At 39.2% G+C, this 25185-nt stretch overlaps 1 protein-coding gene across 1 annotated transcript; it reads left to right on the top strand.

Moving 5' to 3' along the window:
* On the top strand, window positions 1-25177 carry CHIC2 (cysteine rich hydrophobic domain 2). The gene is made up of 5 exons (XM_019553308.1): window positions 1-458; window positions 660-815; window positions 21539-21595; window positions 21762-21821; window positions 24843-25177. Exons 1-5 carry the CDS (start codon window positions 318-320, stop codon window positions 24891-24893), a joined length of 465 nt encoding a protein of 154 aa, XP_019408853.1. The 5' UTR covers window positions 1-317; the 3' UTR covers window positions 24894-25177.
* The last annotated feature ends 8 nt before the right edge of the window (window positions 25178-25185 follow it).

Here is a 25185-nt window from a genome sequence, read left to right as displayed (position 1 = left end):
GTCTTTTGACCAAAGGCTTAATGCAACATCAAATGCATCCTTTTTCTTTCACGTTTATGTGCATCTACACTTAAAAGGCCTTTTCACCAGCACCAAAACCTTCAAGAAAACACCCCCTTAGAGGGCTTGAGGAAGAGTAGCTAGTGTTAACAAAACCAAAAAATAGACAATATATAATGTCTTTTTTAGCTTGGCACACACCACTTATTTTTTTCTTTAAACTTTCAGTTATAATAATTTGAGTGATTTCCTATGATTATAGTAGATATAACATTTTCGGAATTTTTTTCCCCCCAAGTTAACAGTGTCCTTTTTAGATGAGCTTTGATGTATGTTTTGAGGCATTCATGATGTGTGCGCTGAATTACCATTTTCCTGGTATGTTTTTGTGTTGTTTTTGCAGGTTTGGACTGAGCAATAGATTTGAATCTGAATTCCCTTCATCATTAACTGGAAAGGTTAGTATCCTTTGGATAAGTTAGAAATGTATAACGAGGTGATAAAACTTAGAATTTAGTAAACAAGATTTTGTTACTAGACAAGTTTGATATTTAGATTTCTATATATACTCAAGCTTTACAAGAAAACTTACAAAGTTATAAAGCGGTGGTGGTATTAGAGTTATTTTCCTTTTCTTTTTCTTTGTAAATTCTTCTTAGGTTGCACCAGAGGAATTTAAAGCCAGCATCAGCAGAGTTAACAGTTGTCTTAAGAAGAACCTTCCTGTTAATGTCCGATGGCTACTTTGTGGCTGCCTTTGTTGCTGCTGTACCTTAGGTTGTAGTATGTGGCCAGTTATTTGCCTCAGTAAAAGAGTAAGTTGGATTGTAATTATTATTGCTTGCTTATGTGTTTGTGAATTTGGAAATAATTCGTATCTGTGCACCCATTTTTCAAATGAACAGAATGATTTTAAACCAAAATGACTTAATCGGCATTAATCATACCTTTTGTTCTTTTTGGTGCAAGTTGTCATTAGACTAGCTCTTTAGGTTATAATGGAAACTAGACAGACCCACAATGATTTTGTTTCAGAAAACAGCTTTCAGCATTGCAGGTGAATTAATCTTTTCCATCCACTTTCTTTTCCATAATATCCAGTTTGGACCTTTTAGAAACTTAGAAGGTGGTTACTTAGGTGTCTGAAAAACTTGGGGCTCCTTGTATCTCACTGTTTTGCACCCTGTTTCCTTCACCCTCCCTTCATACTTCCCTCCTATCTCCTCTGTTTTCATGGCAAACATACCTTCTCTCACTTCATCTCCTGGCAGGGGCTTTATGTGCTCTCATGTTAGCAATATTGTAACCCTTGCCTCAGCAATTTAAATGTACCCCATATGTTTAAAATGTCAGGTTATGGTGAGCTGGGGGCTTACTGTGACTCAGCACTTCAAAGTGCCTGGTTGCAAGACAAAAACAGGTTAAACAGTGGAGTTAAAACAGAAGGAGGGGAGAACCTTAGTCAGGATAAGCTGTGCAGCCTCAAGAAGTCAGTTCAGTTCTTAGAAGTCTCAGAAACAAAATAAGGGAGGCTAATTCTTTTGTCTAGAGACCAGATTTTTTTTTTTTTAAAGAAAGGAAAAATAATCAAAGTGATACTCTGATAACCATGAAAAGCAGTGAGTTTTTTTTTTTTTGTGGTGGTTGGTGGTGGAGGGACAGACAGGGTTGTCTTGCATAAACTTCTGAAATGAGCCCTTGGAATACTTGAATTTCTAGGGTTGCCAGTCTGGCAGCAATCATGAGCTGTTTTGCTGAAATATAGTAATTTTCAGTCAGAGCTGTAATATGAATAGAAGTGATTTTCTTAATACTGGTACCCTTGCTGAATTCTAGTCTGTAGATAAAAAAAAATGAAGGGCATGCTGATTTGCAGTCTTATTGTAATTCACTTCTTCTCCCTTCTGGATCTGTGCTAGTTCAGACGCTATCAACATTTAAGAAGATGATAAACTCTGCGAAAGAATACAGAGCACCTTTTTGACTATTTTGATTTGCATCAACCTTGTGCAAAGGTGCCGATAATTAAAGAAGTCATGCTGTGAGGGCATCTTAACTCCAGTTAGAATATGAGAGGTCAGAATATTTGAGAGAGGTGGAGCCAAAGCTCTGGGGTAGGGGTGAAGGTTCTGCATAGAAACTAGGAACTGCCAAATTACAGGAAGGTTTCAGCTGAAGTTTGTTACTCAGGTGACCCCTAAAGCTGTGACAAGAAGGTTAAGTTTTTGGGATGGATGTGTGTACATGCATATTCTGTTTTGAGGAGGATGGAAACTGTCCTGTGGTGGTCTTAGTTGGGTTATATACACGTTTTATATAAAAAGGAAAAACAGTATATGTTCTGAAACTGATGAAAAGCAGAAAAATGGCAGCGGGTCAGGGCTGCTGTCCATGAGCTATGGCAGCTGCAATTCATGAGATAACCCAGATGAACAGCTCAAGGCTGACAGTAAATCCTAGATTTCTCCTAGTCAAGCTGGAACGAGAAAGCAGAAGGCCCTGACCTTTTATCTAACAGCTTGGATGCCTCTGATCTGAAGCTTGAGGCTCAGAAAGTAGGGAAACTGGTAGATTAAAGATCAGTTAAGGCTGTCTTAAGAGTTCAAATGTTGGTGTAGTAGTATATGTATCCATGATGGCAGGGGCTGCCCATCAAACAGGGTTGTTACAAGGGTGATGCAAAGGGAAACCATGACCACCAACTGGAAAGGATCATTGTTGGAGGAAAATAAAAAAAATGACTTTGAAGAGAGAAATCAGAAAGGACAAAAATGAGTACCCAAATTGAAATGCCCAAACCTGTAATCTGGCTGGGGAAGAATTCTAGCATAAGAATTCTCTCTCTCCAGTAACTTCTTTGAAAACCCGTGACCTAGCCATTGTCCAGAAAGGGGTGGTTTGGAGCATACTTGGAGTGAGAAAATTTGTGGTTAACATATAGCATTGCAGAGATTGTGGACAGTGCTGCTACCCAAGGAAACTGATAGTAGGTTACCGTAATTTAAGCAGTCTCAAGTCAGGGAGGCCTAAAGGTAATTTAAAATGATGTTGTCCCCTTTCCCCTTAGGTGCAGCACAGAATGTGGGAATCTTTAAAAAGTTGTAGTACCATTTGATCCCCAATATTTTTATAATAAAATTTTGGTATATATTATACAGGTTTTTGCATCAATAGTATCAAGACACTTTTAACAAATGAGGTTGTTGTTGTTGTCATCTCTGCATGTGGGGAAAGGCACACAGAAGTTAAATGACTTTCCTAGTAAATGAGTTGAGAATGGAACCTATTCCTTCTGGTTTTGTTCTGTTCCCTAGATTGCAGAGTCTGTTCTGTTTGATTTTGCCTGTATTCAAAATTTATTTTTTCTATTGATAAAGTAAGACTGAGATTGTGATGTGGTCTGGAATCTTCCAGTAAATTTACTGTACCTACATATACTTTAAGATAAGGGACATGTTACTCTAACAAACTTGAACTGTGCCCAAATAGTAGTGAGGAAGGGTTTCATCATTACTGGGCTTTTGCAGGTAGCAGAACTTGTTGCGGTCATCCATTTTATTGATTTGGACTTTATTATCTAATTCCCCTACAGGAAGCGGGGTAAAATGGGTATACTTCAGAGTGAGGGATTCTGCTTGCTCCCCTGGCTGGGTTCTTTGCATGGGATGGGGAGTCTAAGAAGTCACAGAACTTATTGGTGGCTGGAAAGAAAAATGCAGCAGGAAGTGAAGAGACTAGATTATCTGCATTGGTTAGGGAAGAAAACAGTTTGGCTTGGGGGTTTCCTTAAAGGTAGTTCTCATATATTGGGAAGACTCAAAGCAGCCATGTATCTGTTTAATGTTTCATACTAGATTCTAGTATAAAGATGCAGAGTGATTGCAGTTAAATCACAGTAGCAGACGTAGCTTGCTAACTTTAATACAGAGTACCTGAGGTGACTGGAGTATACCTTGAAGAGTTGCATTACAGTAGCGATTTGGATACAGTAATTTATGCAAGAGTTTTATGCAATGACCCAAATATTATTTAAGCTTGGAAAATTTTAGGCCAAGATTTGTTGTCTTGTATGTTACCAGAATCTAGTTTTATTAGAAACTTAGACATATTTGGGTTATAGTTTCATAGTGCTTAGGGTCAGAAGGGACCTAAACAGATCATCAGGTCCAGCCCCCTGCCCCGGCCAGTCATATCACCCCAGCCAAATCATATCATGTTATGTTTTGTTTGTGCCCTCCTAGGCAAAGGAGGAGTGCCAACTCAGATGAGAAGCACAGCAGACTTTCTAATCCCTATGTAAAGGAGAAACAAGAACTTCTAGGGCAGGAGACTTCTAATTCTCTTAATCCTCTCCTACCGTAAAGGAAGCAAATGTTCTTACTAGTGTGGGCTTGGAGACAACCCAAGAATACACTAGATGTTAACATAGTACAGAACAATACAGTTAAAAGAGGAGAAAGACATCAGTCAGTCAGTACAAGGCAGTGCAGCCTCATGAAGTCTGTTCAGTTCTTCGGAAGTGGCAGGAACAAAAAATGAGGGTTAACTCACTTGTTTAGAAGGAGGGTTTGTTTGTTTTTTTTAAAAAGGAAAAAAAATAAAGTCCTCTAAAACTTGTTTACTGCTTTTCAAAAAATTTTTTGTCTCGCACAGCCTTTTGAAATGAGCCCTTGGAGCCCTTAAATTTCAAGAGCTGTTATCACTTTAGTACAGGGGTGGGCAAAATACAGCCCATGGGCCGGCTGGACTGCCAGGCCATTTTATTCAGCTTGCAGGGCCCCTCCAGAAAGCAATTATTACCAGCCAATGGCTGCCCCTTTGGAAGTTAAAGCATGGGTTTTGAGAGGTTGCATGCCATTAGACTGAGCCAGCTCTGTGCCTCAGCCTCCATGGGGCTTCCAGTAATCCAGCTGGGAGCCCCACATAGAGGCACAGAGCCAGTCCAGCCCAGTGGCACATGAGTCCCCACAACAACCAGAACTCCAGTGGGCCAGGTGGGTTCCATGCTGCCACATGCAGCTCCTGGCACATCTGGGAGCTGCATGCCATCAGGCTGGGCTCGGCTGGCTCCATGCCAGCAAGTGGGGCTCCCAGTAGTGCAACTGGGAGTGCATGCCTTCAAGCTGGGTCAGTCTGGCTCCTTGCCTCCACATGTGGATCCCCACTGCAGTGTTGGAAGCCCCATGAGGAGGCAAAGAGCCATCCTGGCTTTGCCTGATGGTGTGTAGCTCCTGCCTGCAGTGCTGGGAACCCCACATGCTGGCACCGATCTAACCTGGCTTGGCTTGAAGGTGCACACCAGTGGGCCAAGCTGGGCTGGCTCTGTGCTACTATGTGCAGATCTTGGGACTCAGCCAGAGCCACGCACCACCAGGAGGCTCTGCCTGTGCAGGCCATGAGCACATCAAGGGCTTGCTGCTGCTGCCGCCTCTGGCAGGGACTGTGTGCCATGGGGGGGTGGAGCGTCTGGTGAGGGAGCCTACACCCACCCACTTGCATTCTGCCACGTACCCCACACACACAGCCCCACCCCGTACAAATCCCACACCCACTTACTGAAGCACACACACATCCCTGCACCCCTTTACAACCCTGTCAACCCCTCCCCCCCACACAATATACAAGAGTAAGACTTTATTCTGAGCTATTGTGCAATCACCTCTATACAAACTATGCAAACACACACAAATCAGAGCAAAACTTTTTTTTAAATAAAATAAAAATGTGTCAAAGTAGATATTTGATTTTTAGTATATGATTTAGGGGTTTTTTTCTGGTTCGAAGGTGGCAGATCACCCTCCCAAAAGGAGTACTTCAAGGGGCAAGGGGAAGGCCTTCTAGTGGCAGAGGTCAGGGGTTAGGGGTGAGAGTTCTGGTCCCAAGATCTCAATCAGGATGGGTTACCTGTCAAGGTACGGGGCTACTTCTGCGGCCCTTGACAGCTCACCGAAGTCATTAAGTGGCTCTTCAGCCAAAATATTTGCCCACCCCTGCTTTAGCAGCATTCATAAGCTAAATATTTACCTGTTTTAAAACTTTGAACTGGATTCTACTGTGTTTACAGCTTCCAGGGTTTAAAAAGCAACTGTTCCTTTGTGTTTGTATGGTCTATACATAGCACAGTGAACATAGGGCCTCCAAATGGTGCTTGAATACAAATAATTTCTTCATCTGTAGATCCTGGGAACAGACTAGCTTACTAACAGTTCAACATCCTTCTCCCTGCCCTGCTAAAACCTATAGAAAGTTTCTAAGAGCATGTTTTTCTCAATATTGCTGTAATTCTGTGGTATACTTTACTGAGAAACAGCATTAAAATAATTTATTTGAATACGTATCTGTCACTTTATAGTTTGGTGCTGTTAGATTTACTGGTCAGTTGTGTTAGCTTGTTACAGTAATAAGGTAGTTTAAATATAAGGTACTAAAATACTCAGTATTATCTCTTTACAGATAATGCCTTTGCAGTACAGAAACAGTACAGTACTTCCCCAGATTCCACATGAACCTTCTTCCCCTCTCCCCCCTCCTTCCCAAATTCATGTGTGTCTTAATTTTTCTTTTCTGGAAAATAATCACAGTTGGAGATGCTGTGCAGTTGACCAAGATGGCTACTGCTTGTGTTTGGCCCTATGGTAACTTTCTTATAGCTGTAGCTATTAGCTGAGCATTGTAGCTTGTTCCTGAAGCATTGGATGAGCTGCTAGTACACCTTGAGGTATGTGTTGTGGAAACAAACACTTTAGTTCCAGGAATTTATATAAAGAAGTACTTACAGTAAAGAGCTAACAGTCTTGCCACTGTCCTTACAGGGGTGTGTGTTTAACTTTGTATGACTTAGAGTAAGCTCTTCTGGGAAATTAGAGTGTACAAATGTGACATCCTATGGGACAGTTTGCTTGAGTTGCTGTAGCCTCACCCAGACTATCTACTGGGATATCACACTGTGTTCCTAGGAGGATTTACTCTGAGTCACATAATCAGCCATGACTCTGGAAAAGTCTTATTTTTTGCATTGTGGCTTCCAAAAAACAAGGTGTGTATTTTATTTGGAGGCATGTAGTACGTGCGAAAATATAGCAATAAAAATGTTAAAGATACAGCAGTGTTCTCAGACTAAAATTGAGAGAAATGATCCCAGTAGCCAGAATGTAATCTAGATTATAGAATTTCAACTAATTATACTGTGTATTATGTTGCAGTTTTGGATGATGTAATAAATATTTTGAGACACGAAATATTTTGGATAAATGATTCATTGAATTAACAAAATACATTGCTGTAGAACTTGTTCACTGTGTGATGGTTTACAGTTCAGGTGACTGCACATATTCTATTATTGGGAGTTTAGTACTTGAAAACATAAGAATATGAGGGAGGCCATACTGAATCAGACCATAGGTCCATCTAGCCCATTGTTTTGTGTGGATGATCTGTCCCATGCCTGTCTTGCCTTAGTGCTCCCAGAATTCAGAGGCCTAATTTGTAGGTTGTACTCATAAATATAATAAGTAATATCCTCTGATAGACCTATCCTGTCCAGTCTTCTTCTGAACCTTGGTAATCATTAGCCCCTACAACATCTTGTGGTAATGACTTCTACCAGTTAATTACATGCCAAGTGTAAAAGAATTTCCTGTTTGTTTTAAACCTGCTTCCTAGTGATTGCAGTATGTCTCTCAGTTCTAGTATTGTGACAGATGGTAAATAGGACATTGTTGTGTACTTCATGCTATTCATTAGTTCATATCTCTCCTCAGTTGTTTCTCAAAGGTGAAATGTCCTGCAATTTAATTCCCTATTATGGGACAGACACTACCTTTGTAGCAAGAAAGGAGCAACAGAAAGAACCAGTACAGCAGATCAGCATACTGGCAGCATGGTGCTCCAAATAGTACTAGATATAGCAGATATAGTGGGTAGGACCATAGCTACATCTATTACAGGAGGCACGGTCATCCTTACTGCAGGTGTCTGGTATTCTTCCTGAGGTTCAAGTTGACCACAGAAGATTTAACCTTTCAAAACAACAATATCAGTAGCAACACTATGCTCCATTTGTAAAGAGTCAAGAGCTTCCTCTGCTCATTGTATGTTCTTCTACAACAATAAAACAGTGTTTTGTATAGGCCACGGCTACAACTTTTTTTCTGAACCCCAAAGTAAAATACACTGACTCCATTTGTGGCATTCCCTTGGCTGTTTCTGATGTGCCACACATCAGTGGTTATCCAGAAAAGGAATATAATGAGAATGTTGAGAGCTTTGCCAGGCCACTTACTAATCTGTTTCCTTTTCCTTAGTTTGGCAGCTACTTTATTTCAGAGAAATTTGGACAGGGATTACCTCAGAACAGCTAGTTCCCAAGATAACAAACAAGGGATATTCCAACGAAATGCAAGTTTTTCTAACCCTTTCTTCTCATTCTTACGAGAGGTCCCTCACAATTTCTAAGACATTTGACTCACTATATAACAAATGGAACAGTGGAAGATGTTCCTTAAGAATTTGGACGGAAATGTTTCTGCTCCAATTTACCTCGTGACAATAAGGGGGTGGGGGAAAAATTGGATCTTCTGATGTCAGCACTGTGATTCATCATTTTAAATTCTGGATGGCTATCGTAGCACCTCTCATCTGTTTCTTGATGTCATGGATTAGATCAGGGATTTCTAGGTACAGTCCATGGACCCTATTATCTGGCCTATGATACTGCCGATGGATCTTGAACTGGACTTTCATGTGATGCACACTGACTGGTTCCACATACAGGTGTGTGGGGCCAGTCTGCAAACCTGATCCACCCTGTGGACTGGCCCCATGCCACTCATCTGAGTTCTGGAGCCGAGTGTGTTTGACACCGCAAGATTAAATTATGGTTTTTGATCTATAAAATGCTTGCCTCCTTGTGGCAATACTTCTAGCATAAAGAAAATATTTACAATTTGTGGTAAGAACATCAAGTAACCAGAATAGATTATTTCAGTTTGCTATCAGCACCAGTGTTGTTCACCAAAGTTCTAGCTACAGTGGTAGCATAACTGATGAGGTAAGGGGTCCAGGAATGGCCTTGTCTGGGCAACTGACTAATAAGCAGTTCATCCTTTCAGGAAGCCACTGGCCCAATACTAAAGACTAGTTTTCTTTGCCTCACTGGTCATAAGGGTTAACAGATGCAAGTCTACACCAGCCCCATCTCAAACATTGAGTTGGCAACAGTTTACCAGCTTCAGCAAAAATTCCAGGCAATGAGGAAGAACATGCAGAAGCTTCATGTGCATCAGAATGATGTAAGTAATAATCTATCTAAAATTTACAATGCATGTGACACAGCATGCCAGATTTCATCCTAGCCCAAGGATGGTTGAGATTTACTGTGTCTGCTTACCAGACAGCATGGATAAAGGTTTTATTTTCCACGCAAGTCCTGTAAGTTCTGGCAGGTGGATGCAACAAAACTAGGTATGTAGTGGAGCTCTGTCTTCTGTGTAGATCCTATCAGAGATTCTGGCTACAGATACTTTGACCACAGATGGGGAATACACCGTGATCCATCTACAGATTCAGGGGGAATGGTCAGCTCACAAATCTGCCTTCCACATGAGTATGTTAGAAATTATGCCAAACAACTGAACTCGGACTTTTCCTTCATGATCTCTCAATGCAAGTGTTATATTGCTGTGGTGTTGTCAAGTAGTCACGTGAACAGGCAAAGAGAAGCAAGGCCATCCATTCTGTGTCTCAGAAAGCCATGCATAGTTTTGGAGTATCTGAGATCTTCTCAGTCTAGTGGCTGCTTCAGGGACTGAACAGCACCACAGCAAAGCTGTTTCCATACAAATTTTGAAACCAGCCTGCAATAGTTTTCACCTGTCAAAATACATGCTGCTCTACTTTTTGGGATTCTAATAACTTTTATTCCCTTATGTTTTATGTGTAGTATCTATCAGGTTACAGTGAACAAAATTGCAAGAGGAAATACAGTCTCTAGTTTGTAGGTCTGACTCCTCAGTATTCACAGCAGGTTCTGTGACGGTGTTCTCTCTTGAGACAATTTGCAGATTTCACAAATGTATGTTAGACCTTAATCCAAAGGGCAATCATTTTACAAGAATGATATATTTGATACAGTGCAAAAAGCCCTTCAGGCCAAGGTGTCTATCCAAAGACGCTTTCTGAAAAGACTGTAATCAATTTTTATGTAAGCTGTTACCTGCAGTCCTCAATGAATAAAATGGGACAAATGATATCAAACTGGAAGAGAAATGATAACAGCTATGATGTGATTAGAACCTCCAAATCCCCCAAAAACAGCTGATAGATGTATAAAACGCATATTTTCATTGAACATTTTTAAGTAGCTTCATGTGAAAGGTATCTAGGTTGAGTAAGATAAATTATTTAAGAGCTGCCTCTAGTGACACTTTTAAAAGCTGCTTGTTACTTGCAACTTCACATAAAGATGAAGCAAATCTGAAATGCTGCTGAAACCACTAGAGAAATGTTGGCCTTGAAATTGACATTTAGAATAGTGGTTTAGATCTTCAATTTGCTGTATACACATCAGCTTTTAGTTGACCTAAATTATGAGGGGAATACATTTTTATGAGCAGTAACCTTGTTTGCCCATAATATCATTTTGACATTTAAAATCAAGTTCTGAAGAGTATCCAGAATTTCAAATTGGGGATGGACTAATATTTTGGTGAATCAGTTGATAGAATAATACACTAGATGCTAGTAGATGTATGAGCCTATAAACAAACACAATACAGGGTAAGTTCTAGTTGCTTGTAAATTTAATTTCAGTGTTTCATTTTTTGATTTTTGTGTTTTCTTGATTCCACAGTAATAAAACAAGTACAAGAGTGGAAAAAGACTGGAATAATAACACTCTTGTATGGCCTTGTTTATTTTTGTCTGTTCAGGGAAACTAAATTACAGTAGAACTCATGTACCAGAATACAGGTTTACTATTATCTACTTACAGCATCTCTCACTCTCCATTTCCAATTGTATCCACCATATAAGGACAACGTTGCTTATCTTGCTGGGGTCTTTTGACCTTAGATAACTTCCTGCCCCGAGGGCAGGAAGCTGGACTTGATGATCCTTGAGGTCCCTGCCAGCCCCTAACGTCTGTGAAATCTATGATTTGTTTTCCCCCTCCAACGCCCTTTCAATGTAGGCTTTCCTATAAAGCCCTCAATATATGGAGTCTGAAATATTCTCTATGACAACTTAGTAACGGTGATTAAACTGTCACAAAATTAAGAGTGTTTTGTTTTGTTTTTAAGAGAGTATAGCTGATGATTCTTGGTCTGGGATCACTGAATCTAGAACTTGCTACCCCATCCTTCTGCTATCAAAGCTCAGTTTTGATTACCATCAGGATACTCACTAAAGGTCTCTTCCTAGGTTTTTGTGGGAAAGTAAATGGGTGTTTAGTAAGATGTTGGGAGAGAGCTAGTAATTGTTTTTAATTTGCTGTTATTTTTGGAATGAAGGGCAATATACAAGACTGAAGCAATATAAAGCGGTGGTATCTTACTTTTTTGTGTGTAAAATCCTTATCCTGTTTCAAAAAAGTTGTTTTGGTCTATTATAAGGAGTACTACTTTATGTGAATAGAAGATTGTAGTTTTATATATTCTGAATAAAGAATTATATTTTTGCATTTCAATTTAGGTGCCGGATATGCCTTTTCAATAGTACAGAGTAATTCTTTCTTTGAAATTTCATAGTGAATATTTTAAATGCTAATTTAATTCAGTAAGATTTTTAAAAAGTAATTGCATCTACATATTGAAATTATACCCTTGAATGCTTAATTTTACTCCAAAAAAGGTTATATGTGGAAAGGAACTGAATTTAAAAAAAGGAGAGTGGTACTGAACATTTGCATGCCTAAAAGTCAGGCTACCCAACTCGAGTGGAATTAATAAACTGTAGGTAGGCATGTAATTTTCTCCTATTTAAAGCAGAGTGATTTCATAGATTTCATAGACATCAGGGCTGGAAGGGACCTTGGGAGATCGAGTCCAGCCCCCTGCCCAAAGGGCAGGAAGTCAGCTGGGGTCATAGGATCCCAGCAAGATAAGCATAAGCTCTTAGGAAGCATGATGATGGCAAAGCCAGCTGATGAGAAATGCCAGAGAGAGAGGTGTTCATGAAATCATCTTCTCACCTATCTGTAGCTACATGTTGGCACTTTATTGACACTGGGATTTGCAGTCTGAAACCTGTGCCCAGATATAGGTACACAAGTCATCATTTTGTGGCTCTTACTTTTCATTTAAGGCTGGGATGTCAAATTAAAGATGCCTACCAGGCCCGTGGAAGTTGAGAAGAGGGTTGGCTTGCTGCTGTATCTGTGGCCTTTGGGCCCTACTGCAGCAGGAGGGCAAATGGTTACCCTCCAGCTGCTTCCCCCTATCAGCAGTGCTGCAGCCCCAGCTCTTTGAATGTTGGCTCTGCTGCTGTCACCGCCGCCACTGCCACATCCTCCATGCTGTGTGCTAGAGCTGAAGTCATCACCACTAAGTATTCTGTGCAGTATTGCCAATTCCACCCTGTCAAAAATCTTGAGACAAGCTCTTAAAAGTCAAGAGGTTTGGAATGTAAATCATGAGATGCTATTTTTTCAGTGTGTGTATGTGGGAGGGTTATTTGTGAAGGTGTGGGAGGCTGTGGGTGTGTGAGGGGGGTGGAGACCATTGAGCGGCGGTCCCTGCACAGCCTGGCAGGATGCAGGGTACTGTGGGTCAGGAGTGAGGGGCAGCAGCAGGGCTGGAGGAGCTGTGACTTGGGAGTGAGGGGTAGGCGGGTGGCTTGTCCAGAGGTGTGGGGGGGGGAAGGCATGGGGGGCACGTGCAGGCATGGGCAGGCTGCAGGACAGGGCTATGCGCCCTACTGTCTTTGCCCTAGGAGTTGTATGACACCACAAGTGGGCAGGGGACACATGGCCAGTGCGCGGCTCCCAGGACAAAGGCAGCAGGGTGCAGAGCCCCAGCCTACAGCAGGCAGCCTGCCTCTGCCCCATGCACATATCCAGGGGGCACATGCCCACCATGCTTCCCCCCAGGGGTGAATGCAGGGACAGGGAGCTGTGGCCCCTGTACCTCTGGACGAGCCTCCTATGGCTCTTTCACATGACCCACCCTGGCTCTGGGACCCCATTCACCCCAGCCCCAACTGCCTCGCTCACTGTGGGGACCTCTATCTGCATCTCCTCTCTCTTTTTCTCTCCCTGTCCACTCCCCTCCACAGAAGGCACATACAAAGAGCATCCAGACTTACCAGCTGGATGCTCTCTGCTTGCACCAGAAAAAAAAAATCCCAAGAGCTGAAGGTTCTGTTCTGAATTCTTGAGTCAGAGTTAACTTGACTTGGAAATCACGACTTTTTATGTAATAAATAAATATTTTAGATACTTTTAAGAAAATGGGAGACCGGAATTTTATGCACGTCAGTTTGAAAGACACAAATCTTACAAGCCCCCTAGTTTTAATAAAAGTGTCCTCACCAGAAGCCAGAGGCTAAGATTGGCTGGGGCACACTCCCCCTCCTTTGAAACCTAGTCCATTGGGTAGAAATGAATGCAAGAGAGTAACCAAACATAGGGGAGCCTGATGTTATAGCACTGTGATAAGGGAACTCCCCTGAGAGAAAGGAGCCCTGAGTGCTGCTTGCTGTTCTTGAGGGACTTTGTGTTACTTTCTCATTGGATAACAAAATGCACAAACTACAGGACCCAGGAGCTGAGTTCCCGCAGCCTGCATTCATGACTTAGCAACTGAGTCCCATTCCCCCTCCTCTGCTAAAGGAGGTGTAGTTTGTGAATCCTAAATGGCTTTAGGTTTAGTGGCTAAATTCTTGGCTGAGCTAAGATGTCAGTGCTTCTGGGCACATGCAGTTGCTGACCTTTAGGCACTTAAGATTTTTTTTTCCCTGGAAAAAACTTAAGAAAAATCTATATTGGGCAAGGGTGCATTATGCTTGAGATGTTAGACTAGTTCCCAAACCAGAAACAGCGTAGCATGCCTATATTGCTGTATTATGGCATGGTTTCAAGCACTGCAGTGCCTTGTCTTATATGCACTTCGGGGGGTTTTGGTATCTAAGGTTAGGTGAAGTTTCTGTTAATTGCTCTTATTGGTAATCTGATATTGCCTTTGAGAAGCTAACTGGATAAGGAGAACAGACAGATAGTATTAACATGAAATGGGTGCACAACTGGTTTAAATACTTCGCTGTCATGTGGGGGAAGACATTTCACATGGGACCTGTTCCAGTCCATATGAACATGGATGACTTGAATCATGGAAGAGAAAGTACATTTATAAAATTAGTGCATGATAAGAAGCTGGAAGGAGGTGGCAGGCACGTTTAAGGATTTGAGGTCAAAGTGGTGAAATAAAGAATGTGAGGGAGGGAGTTATACTTAATCATAAATTGCGTACGAGTCAGTAGTGATGTGCTTGGGGCAGGGAAGAGACAAGTCTTGCCCTGGGACATTAACGCAAGTGTTATTTGTAAGCATAGGAGAATATAGAGGGGAAGACATAAGTGTTCCAGTAAATAAAAAGTTGTTGTAAAAGAGAGGCTGATCAGTTATCCTACATGAAGCAATCTGGCTTACTAGCAGCAAAGGCAACTTACTTCAGATATTAGGGAAACTATATAATATTTATAATTTGAACTATAAAAAGTAGGGACATACTTCTTGTCCCAGGACCAGTTGTGCCTGCATTTGTCCTGGAACGCAAAGGGCACAAGATTGGCATGTACACACACTGCCCTTCCAGTTGAGGTTTAGCGAGCAACTGAATGCACTGCTGTTTTTCTGCCCTTGATTCAGTGATAAAACTGGGGGGTGACAGTTCAGATGCACTTTATCATGTCTGAGAACAAACTTTTAGGACAAACTTTGCTGGTTGCCACATGAGGCTGGGAAAGGAATCCCACCCTCTTTCCCTGCTGCTGTGTGTCATGATTTAGGTGTTTTTGTTTTTTTAAAACCTTCCTCAGAGGCATTGGATGTTGGCTGAAGCCAAGACTGGGTGTTTTGACTGGGGTGTGCCAGTTATCCTTCTGAGACTTAAACCTGGATGTTCCTGAATAGAGGGCATTTCCCCTCCAATCAGGGTCATACCAGGTTCCTTCCTAATCCCCAAATCACCATATTTGGGGTCATGAAGGAGTTTTACCCTATGATCAGATTAGTATGGTGTGTGGAGGTTTTTGCCTTCTGTAGCAGGGGTTGTGGCCCTCTTCCTGGGATCCCTTGAGTGTATATGAACCTATACAGCAGTAGGACTTTGACTGCCGTGGTCCCCTTGCTTTAACTATGGTTGTTTAAGTTAAGTCTTGTGATGTGTCAGGGTCAACTGGATAGTTTTGCTAAGAGGTTAGACGATGGACTTGTGTAGGATGGGAATGATCCTGCCTCAGGTAGGGGCTTGGTCTAGATGACTCCCTTCCAGCCTTAATTATCTATGATTTTTAGCAGCTCTTATCCCACTGACCTTTTTAAAGTTTGTCCCAGGACAGTGGACAGCTGAATGATTGCACTTTGTCCAGGGAAAAAATGGCTTGTCCTGGGACAAATACAGCATCTGTTCATAGCCAAAGACAGTGAAAGCCTGGAGGAGACTACCTAGGGAGGTTGTGTAATCTACTTCATTCATTCTTTAAATTCAGGTTAGACAATGGGCTGTCAGGGATGGATGCATGCATGTCTTGTCTGAGAGTTGGGGGTAGACTAGATGGTTACTTGAGGTCTTTCTAACTCTGTTTCCAAGATATAAAAAAAAATGCAGAATACAGCAAGTATATATTGAATAAACTCAATGTAACAGTAACAGGATGGATTTTTGCTTATTGTTATGATGGCATGTATCAACACATACCAGTCCCACATAGTACAATGAACTAATCTGAAAGAACAAAAAAAAGACAAATACAATAATACAGAAGAGTAGATGCTGTAAAACTGCAACCTTTATAAATCTTATTTCTTTAGATTGCTAACTGTTGACCTACAGCTTCAACAAATTATAAACATGATGAATGATTTTTTTTAATGATGAACTTTATCTTCTCAAGAACAAGTTAGGTAGCTAGCATAAACTATTTCTTTTTGTTATATATTGTGCCTATCTTATCACAGAGAGCCTGGAAAGCAAGGCAAGTAATTAAGCAGGTAGCAAAGAGAAGTGAAGTGTGAGGAGGGGGGGAAACATAAGTAGAGATCAATATATGGAGGTCAGGTCTTGGCATTAATGACCCAGCTTCCCTGAGGCCCTAGGAAGCAGAATGTGGTTGGAAAGGGTTTTTAATTTTTTGTTTTACTTTGTTTTTCCTTTGTGGAAAGAGGATCAGAGTGTGAAGATGTACAGAAGCCAGTAATGCCCCACCCCATCCAAATGCAAACACCAGCCCTACCTAGCTTTAAATCTCCCTTGTAGTACATGGAGGCTGCTGAGAGAGTGGAATATTATGAATGTGTATCCCTGGTGCCCTCCTACTCCTGTCTACATTTTTAGGGGGCAATAAGCTAGGCAACTCCAAACACCAGTGCCATTCCCCTTCTTCCCTTTAACTTCACACATCCTTGCTCACTTCCTTTAGGGAGCCAGGAATAACACTTTCACTGTGAAGTATGGAGACCTTGGTTTTATTGAGAGAATAAGAAGAGGTAGTGCTTGAGCATGTGGAAAGCATGGAATTGAGGTGGTTATTTCAAATGGACTAACCAAAGCAAGAGGAAGGTGTGCTTTGTTGAATGTGGGATCCTCTGCATTCTATTTCCCACCCCAGTCTTCTAGATTAAGCCTAGCATGCCCTGTTTCTTGAGCACATTGAGGTTTTAAGTGTTCCCAGGTTACCTTGGTAATAGAGAAGAGATGAATGGCAGGAATTCTGGCAAGCACATGCTTAGGATTGGAGGTACTGGACAATGACCGATGTGGATGTTCATAAGAATATAAGAATTGCCATTTACTGGGTCAATCCATAGGTCCATTTTGCCCAGTATCCCATATCAGACTGCCGGAGAGTGGATGCTGAAAGGGAGAGTAAACTGCTGTAAGACCAGAATTCCCTCCCCTGCACTGTTCCTCTCTCACTTGCAGCTTCCAGCATTTAAGGTCTAGGAAGTTTCATAGGGAGGCAAGTAGGAGAACTGGAGCTGGGAGGATATAGAGAAGATGATTACATATGTCACATTACTACGTAGTACATATCTGGTAGCAATTCCTGTAAATACTTGACAACTCTGAAACTAGAAAACATGTAAAACTTTTCCCAGTAAGTATGTGTGCACTTTCTAATGTAAAGTGTTCAGGTAAGCAGCCTAGCAATACAAATAGCTAAAACCAAAGGAATCACAAGTAAAAGAGTAAATGTTTTCGATCCGAGCCTTCAAGAGGCCGAGAAGCGATATACTACAAGTGTGAAGCCTCGATTTATCTTTTGGGCCAGTCGTGCCCCCAAATTTCACAGACCTCCCTCATTCGGTACAGTACACAAACCTGGAGATGGCCTCCTCCAGAGCTAAATGCTGACTGCTAATCCCCTGCAATGACGCATGTGCATGGTCACAAAATCAAGTCAAACTACAGCATTCTTGTGCATTTCCTTCACTTGCATGATCAGTTTCTGGCTACAGCATTTTCTATACTTGCACAATTGGCTTTTTTAGAATGAAAGTAAGTGGCATAGTTCAGTGATATCAGAGAAATTTCTGCAGGACCCAGACCAAAATCGTTATCACTTAACTGGGGAAAAAGCTTTAAAATAAGTGGTGTGGGAACAGTCCTTGTTGGGCATGTGCTACATTACAACTTGCACCTGTATTAGAAATTTCAGAAGAAAGTGAGACTGAACCTCCCTATCACTGCTTGAAGAGTGTGAGCAAAACTAATGATTAGTAGTAAAATTGTATTATTGCTGACATTGCCTTTGTTCTAATTTATACATAGTGTATTGAGGCACTTGAATAGTCAGTGTTAGAATCTATATGGTACTCATATTGTGCTAATACTTGGAGGCTCCAGCTAGGATTTGAGCCCAGTTTGGTTGAATGCTGTAAGCATATAACAATCTTAAAATGACAACATAATTTAAATTTTATATAAGTACATAGCACAGTTTTACAATTAGATAACCTTTTGTTGGAGATTGCTGCTGCCTCGACACTCATGTACATGAAACTTACAAAGTATGAAACTTAAGAAAAAAGTATAATTTTACAAATTCTGGCCTTTGTTCCTATTATTGAATGGTGAAACATTCATTGACCTAAGTGGGAGCAGCGTCAAATTGTTACATGTATATTTGGATTGGGCATTTCCTGAGGGTTGAAGGTGGAATGTTGCAAAGGATGCCATCAAAGAGGAATGTTTTACCAGTCAGACCAGTCACAGAAATGTCTCATGTGCTCCAGTCTGATGATTAATTGAAGATGAACTTAAATTATGCCACAAATTATTCTCTGGTGGGGACAGTAAAGGGCATTTTGTTGCTCACAATTGTGCATCATGAAATAAATGTTTTATCTTCAGCAGTTTACAAAAAAGTCATTGCTTGAAATAGTATTTTTAGTTTTGTTCAAATATTGTTTAAAAAGTAACTTAAGAAACTGCCAGTATTAAATCTTCCGAAAAACGAAAGCTTTCTTCCACTTAATTTGTGCTTTTGTTGTTGCTAACAAATAATTTGCTGTATAGGTTTTTCTGTACACCATTGATAGAGTCTATATGCTTGTCATCCCAGTGTGCTGAAAATGTTACACTCAAATCAAGAGCTCCTTTCTGGTTTTGTATGTCCTCACCTGCTCCTCACTGTAAATCATTGAGATGTCAAGTGCAATGATTAATTAAGCTGCACGTGCAAGTGCTTTTTTTCACCTGTCAAGTAGGAGAGAAAACTTACTATAGAGAATTGTGTGTTGCTGTTTAATTCACTTTTACTCCAAGTGGCAAAGTTTGCAGAAATGCTTTACATGTAAATTTCATTTACATTTATATACTTATAATTTGGTGTTGGCCTAGGAATTTAGAATACCACAAGGCATAATTACAAGAATGTGAAGTTTACAGGAGGAGTATATTAAGGGCTGAGGAATGTAAAGGTTTATGGGGGACTTTTGCATAGGTGTACAGGAGGGTCTCAGCAATATTGTAATTTATTGTATGCAAAATGTTAGCATTAGAATAATTTTAAATCAGGTGCAGAGTTACTTACAGATTACTGTTTCAAATAAACTGATTAATTCTGCATCACTAACCTATCAGCTTGTTTGTATGCATGTATGTGTAAAATAAGTAATTTCATTCATTTGCAATGCTTGAATTGTTTTCCCACTCTTTTTTTCCGGGCAAGTGGTAACATTAAATTGTATACTGATCTTAATCTGTTATTAAAAGGTCCTAGAAAGGCAGATTACAAGGTAGATTCAGGTTTTGAATCAGTTTTGCCATTGGTTTAGCAGCGGGTGGGCAGGCAGATGCCTGCTCGGAGTAGAACCTATTGCCATTTTTCACCATTGATAGAGTAGCCTTTCAGAGTCAATGAGCTCTGTCAATGTGAGCTTGTCAAGGCTACAACTTCATAGACCTGAGAGGCGGTTTGAGAGGTCAGCCCTTTTCAGGTTTGCTGTGATGCAAATGAACTTTAATGCTTAAACAACTATTGGAATTTTTATGTCTGCTCCTTGTTCTTTTTTCTTCACAAAGTCATTGACGAGACATTCAGTGCTTTTTAAATTGGAAGTTTCATTGTGCTAAAGACCTAGTACAGATTTACGGAGGGCTGAAAGCAGTTAGATCATGTTCTTTTCATGGTGCGATTAGAATCAAATCGATTTCCCTACAGCCTTCAGCATTCAGATGGCAATTTTAACAAAGCTTGGGGGCTAGACAAGGGACAAAACGACTGAACTGAATGTTAATTACACTCTGCAGCCTTATTTTCTTTTGATTTGGAGCTGACTGGCAACTAAATTAACAAAAGTGTGACCATAACTGCTGCCCTATTTTCATTTAAAAGGAGAGCAGACTCTAAAAGGCTATCTTTACAAAGAAACAAGTGAGGTCTGCTGATCATTGTTAAAGGGCACGGTTTTTAAAAAAGTAGTAATAACTCCCAAAACCTTAATTCCAAAAATTAATGCAATAAATTAGTCACTGATGCAACCTATTTTTAGAGCTGTTTTAACTCCCACTTTTAATACATATTATGTAGTAAAAACACAAGTTGATAAAAAATCATTGTTATCTATAAATAATCATTTAATCATGTGACCATAGCTCAGGCTTAGTCATTTTGTTTAATATTGAAAGACTGCATGATAACTAGAGAGCCAATAACGAATTTTTATATGAACATTTTTTTTTCTTTTGAAATGCTAAACAAGTGATTTGAAAGCTGCTGTTAGTTTTGATTTGGTTCACAGAATTCCTGCGTGACAGATTTCCAGTTTGATTGTCAGTGTTTGTTTACAGTGTCTCTCTTTGGGAGCAGTAACAGCAAGATGCTCCCCTAACACCCCCTTTGCCTTGTAAGGAGGCTGCAGCTGCACTAAGTTGCATTTGATCCTTGTCATTGCTCCGTTCTTTGCACCTGCAGTTCTGTCCATCTCATCTTTAACACCTGGCATCATGAATTATCCTCCTTTATTCATACTGCTAGTAAATCCCATTTAGGGCTGAGTAGCATATATTGTGGCTGCCAAATGACCATAAATGTCAGAGAACATTTCTAAAATGTAAATATACCCAAAATACTGTGAAGTTTTACTGCAAAAGTCTGACCTACTTTCCATTAATACTTTTGCATACATGCAAATTTCAACTTTAAAAGATTTCAAGATTTAGATTTTAAAATACTTTGGAATTCTTTGTCTAAAATGTCATGTGTGAAAGCTTAGATGATCAAAGATTTAGAGCTTTGGGATCTTCACTGTTGGTTTTAAGTGTTCGTAGGTTATCAGAACTTTCTGTATTTGCTTTTCCAGGATTATCTGGTATTCAGAGCTAGAGTTACAAGGAAAATTTCTTTTATGTATTGTTCATAGAATATTAGGTATTTGTACTTGACCTCTTATATTGCAAAATACAGTTTAAAGCAGCTGTCACTTGTCCAAATGATGACCTTTTTAGAAGCAACATAGTCAAATTAATGGGATTGGGTAACTTTATTTTTATGCTTAACAGTTGTTTGAAAATTGCTGTGAAGTACACTTATAAGAGGTTAAGGCCAAATTGATCTTCATGCAATTAAAATGTATTTATGAGCAGTTCTGCTCAAAAGTTGGAACACTTTTTCCAAATCCCATAGTTAGTTGCTTTTGTTTCTTAAAAAGGTCATCTCTGTTCTAGTTACTGTTTAATACTGAGAAGCTTTGATAGTGCTGCAGACCACCCTGTACTTAGTCACTGTCCTGTACCTCTCTCCTTTTCACACAAAAGCAGCTGCAAAACAAAGTTTTTCTAAAACCAGTCAAGAGTAAAATTCTTTCTCATTTGTCTTCCAGACACGAAGATCGATTGAGAAGTTATTAGAATGGGAAAACAATAGGTTATACCACAAGGTGAGTGCCGCAGGGAGCAGCTTCGTACTGTTGGAGTCTGAATTGCACAGTATGGAAACAGATGCTTTTGTTGAACGAAAAATATGAAAGGTGGACAAATGGGCTAGTCTGTGTGCTGCAATAAAATACAGCTCATTTTTCTTCTTTTTCTTTCCTCCTTGTCTAGCTGTGCTTGCATTGGAGACTGAGCAAAAGGAAATGTGAAACGAATAACATGATGGAATATGTAAGTTAAAGGGCTGTTTTGTGAGTTTCTCTATTAAATGATCATTTATTTTGCTTCTGATCTTATTCTTTTCATGATTATTAATCAGTAAAGGTGTCAAGAGCTTAATCGCCTGAGTGCAAGGATTTTCTACGGTTCACAGATGCATGGTTTCATGTGCAGGGCTGATTTATAAAGTTATGAATGACTTGAAAACAAGGCTTCACTGTGTTCTGAAAAATAATAAATTAATTGCCAAGATAAAATAGCTTGAACATGTGCTGATGGAGTGTGAAATTTTAGATGCTGTATAAAGAATAACTGCAACTTTGGTTACGCAGCAAGTCAGATATGGCTGTTTTATATAATGCTAATCAAGTCTAAAAGTATGGAAGAAGACCTTTCAACTAAGCTGTTGGAGCTTAAGAAACCTTTACCCTTTTTAGGTTTTAACTACTCTATATCTCAAGTGTCTTGAAAGTATCTTTATCTTTTAATAGCATCACTAAAATATTTTTAAAGTCATCTTAATAGTCAGCTGTAACAGACTCCCCAGTTCATTTATTCTCTAAAAATTCTATGCCACTTAATGGCATAGAACTTTTCATGACTGTTTTAACCACTTTATGGTTAAAACTGGAGGAAAATGCTTGGGGCAGATGAATTTGCTAAAACTATATATCATTGGAATAGCTAAGGTTTTTTTTTAATTGTGAAAAGTGAGAGCAGGAAAGGGTTAACTATTTAAAGTAAAGACTAACCTTGGAGAGATACCTAGTTAGCATTTCTAACTTATCTATGGTCTTTTATTATATGATATTTTGTCTATTCTTTGAAACAATGCAGCCATCGTAAGCAGCCGCATATAAAAAGATTGATTAAAACAGTGATTAAATAGTTAGAAATTATCTTAAAATCATCTTATCTCTGTTAGCCTTTCCCCTTTCTTCCATTTCACATTAAGTCCTATTTCTAACCTGAAATATAAAAGATTTTTAAAATGCCTCTTTTCATAGAATAGCTCTATTCAGTGAACTGAATAAGTACAATTTTTATATCATTATCTTTTATATAAAGCATGTTAATTTATGATGAGACATGAGATACTTCGCTACAACTAGAAAAAAGCAAATTTTAATATCCTGTTTTGATCTTGACCTATATGAACATGCTCCTGTTTTTTCATCACTGAAGACTACCTTCTTTCTACAGCAAGTACTTGTCATAGTCCCCTCCCCCAAGTCTTTTGCCAGTTAAACTGGAAACATAAGAGGCTATTTTTTGAAATTCACTTTGAAATGTGGCTTATCATATCTGAAACCTGATGTTTTTAAGATGAACTTGTAAGAAAGTACTGTTATTCTTCATATAGTAAACATTGTTTTGATTTGTGTATAAAACCATTTGGTCTATATAAGTTGAGCATAAGTGTTCACAAGATCAGGGACTAAGGGTGAAGAAAAACAATTTCTAAAACTTCTAACAAGTTTTGTGCAGATGTATTTAGTGTGAATTAAATTTCTCAGACCTGATTTTTCACATAATTCCTTTGCTTCACTCTTTAGTTAGCAGCTAGTAATATACTGATCTCAAAGTAATTGTATTAAAAAATAACAGGGGAAAATGAACCTATTATTTCATTACTCTCCTGACTTCATGTTTAGGCATCTCAGTTGATCTTGATCACATAAGGGTTTTTATCCAAATGTATAATACTAAACAATTAGCAAGGTGCTTTCAATATACGCATATAAACAATGACTTGCACTCCTGTAGCTTGCCGGAGTTTGAAATGTAGGGATGAATTTCAAAATATGGAACACATATCTATCACTTAGTCATTGGAGATGCTGGGAGTTTGACATTTTTGATACAAAGCCACCTTTATATAATAATATAGATTCAGAAACCAAACTTTAAAGCACCTAATTTAAAAAAATCTTAACTTCATTGATCAAATTAAAGCTTTGTTTGTATTTCATGAACTAAAAAAACAAGGAGATATCCTCTAAACTGCCAATTGTACATTTCCCCCCATGCTCTCAAATCTTTCTGTTATGTGTTTCAGGTAATAGGTTTTTTATATGAATGTTTAACAGTAAAAATGTGTATCTTTAAAATTAAATGTCTTAAATATATTTCATATAAGAAATAAACTTCTTAGATGAAAGGCAAGTACTGTTTAGCAGTGTGTGCTAAATTCATAGTTAAGTTATTCTGGAAATATCAGTCCAAGAAGAATGTTAGGAATCCCAGTTTACTATGTCTGTATATTTATAGACATGTCTTTGCAAAAGGAACATTTTTCATGAAAGGCTGCTTCCTTAAGATGCTCTTCCAAATACACAGATTTAAACTGTATTTGCCTATATTTTATTTGACATCTCTCATCTCAAAGTGTCAACATGGCATACAAAATACTTCATGGAGTTTAGATAGAATCCTGCCCTGTATTTTCGTGCTGAAACATGAACCAAGTTTCTTATTACCTACATGATCTTGTCTGAGATAAAGGTGTACAGTCTTGAAATGCATAAGGAGATTAGTAGAACAGTAATCAGACTTTTTATAGAAAATCATCAAAACTAAGCATAGCTTTATAATACTGAATACATTGCAAAATTAATTTGAACTCAGAGAATATTTATAATGAGGTTGCAAAGTTATTCTCATGTATTCATCTTCTGTCTTAAAAACTAATGTCTATATTTTGTTACGGAAAACTTATGAGCCAGATAACTGAGTTTGTCAAAGAATAATTAGCTGGTGGCATACTTTAATGTGTCTAGTGACCTGTGAGTCATGTTTCTCTCCCCCATTATTATAGTTTGGGTATTATAGTTTACTGCTCTTAGATAGGCACATGCTGTGTAGCATCACTTACTAATGACCCCCTACCCAAGGAGGGTGGCACGGGCCTTGATTGTTCCTTTCCCCATAGTTTTTGATAAAACTTAAATTTTGATTGGATGCTGTATTACACTTCAGCTAGTTTATAGGATTAATTCCAAGTCTATTTAATTTTTTTTTCTTTTTACACAGGTCATCCTTATAGAATTTTTACCAAAGACACCAATTTTTCGACCAGATTAGCATTTATTTATAGAGACTTACTCAAGTATGTTGTCTTTTCCAATGGTGCCTTGCTTGGTGCTCTCCTGGTGGTGACATAGCATTGGTTCTACAGAATCTTGTGGTGTTTTTGTTCTTCATTTTGTTTTTTAATAACAGCATGTTCTAAGTGCATTTTGTCAAACTTTGCAAAAGTCATTTCATGCAAATGTTAAATACTACTTAAGTTATTACTTGTACTTTTTCTGTTTGTTCATGTATCTTGATTTTTTTTCAGTCTTTTGTGTGTGTGTAACATATATATATTTATAAT

This window comes from Crocodylus porosus, unplaced genomic scaffold, assembly GCF_001723895.1.
Source record: "Crocodylus porosus isolate Cpor-Errol unplaced genomic scaffold, CroPor_comp1, whole genome shotgun sequence".
Taxonomy (NCBI): domain Eukaryota; kingdom Metazoa; phylum Chordata; order Crocodylia; family Crocodylidae; genus Crocodylus; species Crocodylus porosus.
The sequence above is the reverse complement of the archived record's forward strand: the minus strand, read 5'-3'. Positions and strand labels throughout refer to the sequence as shown.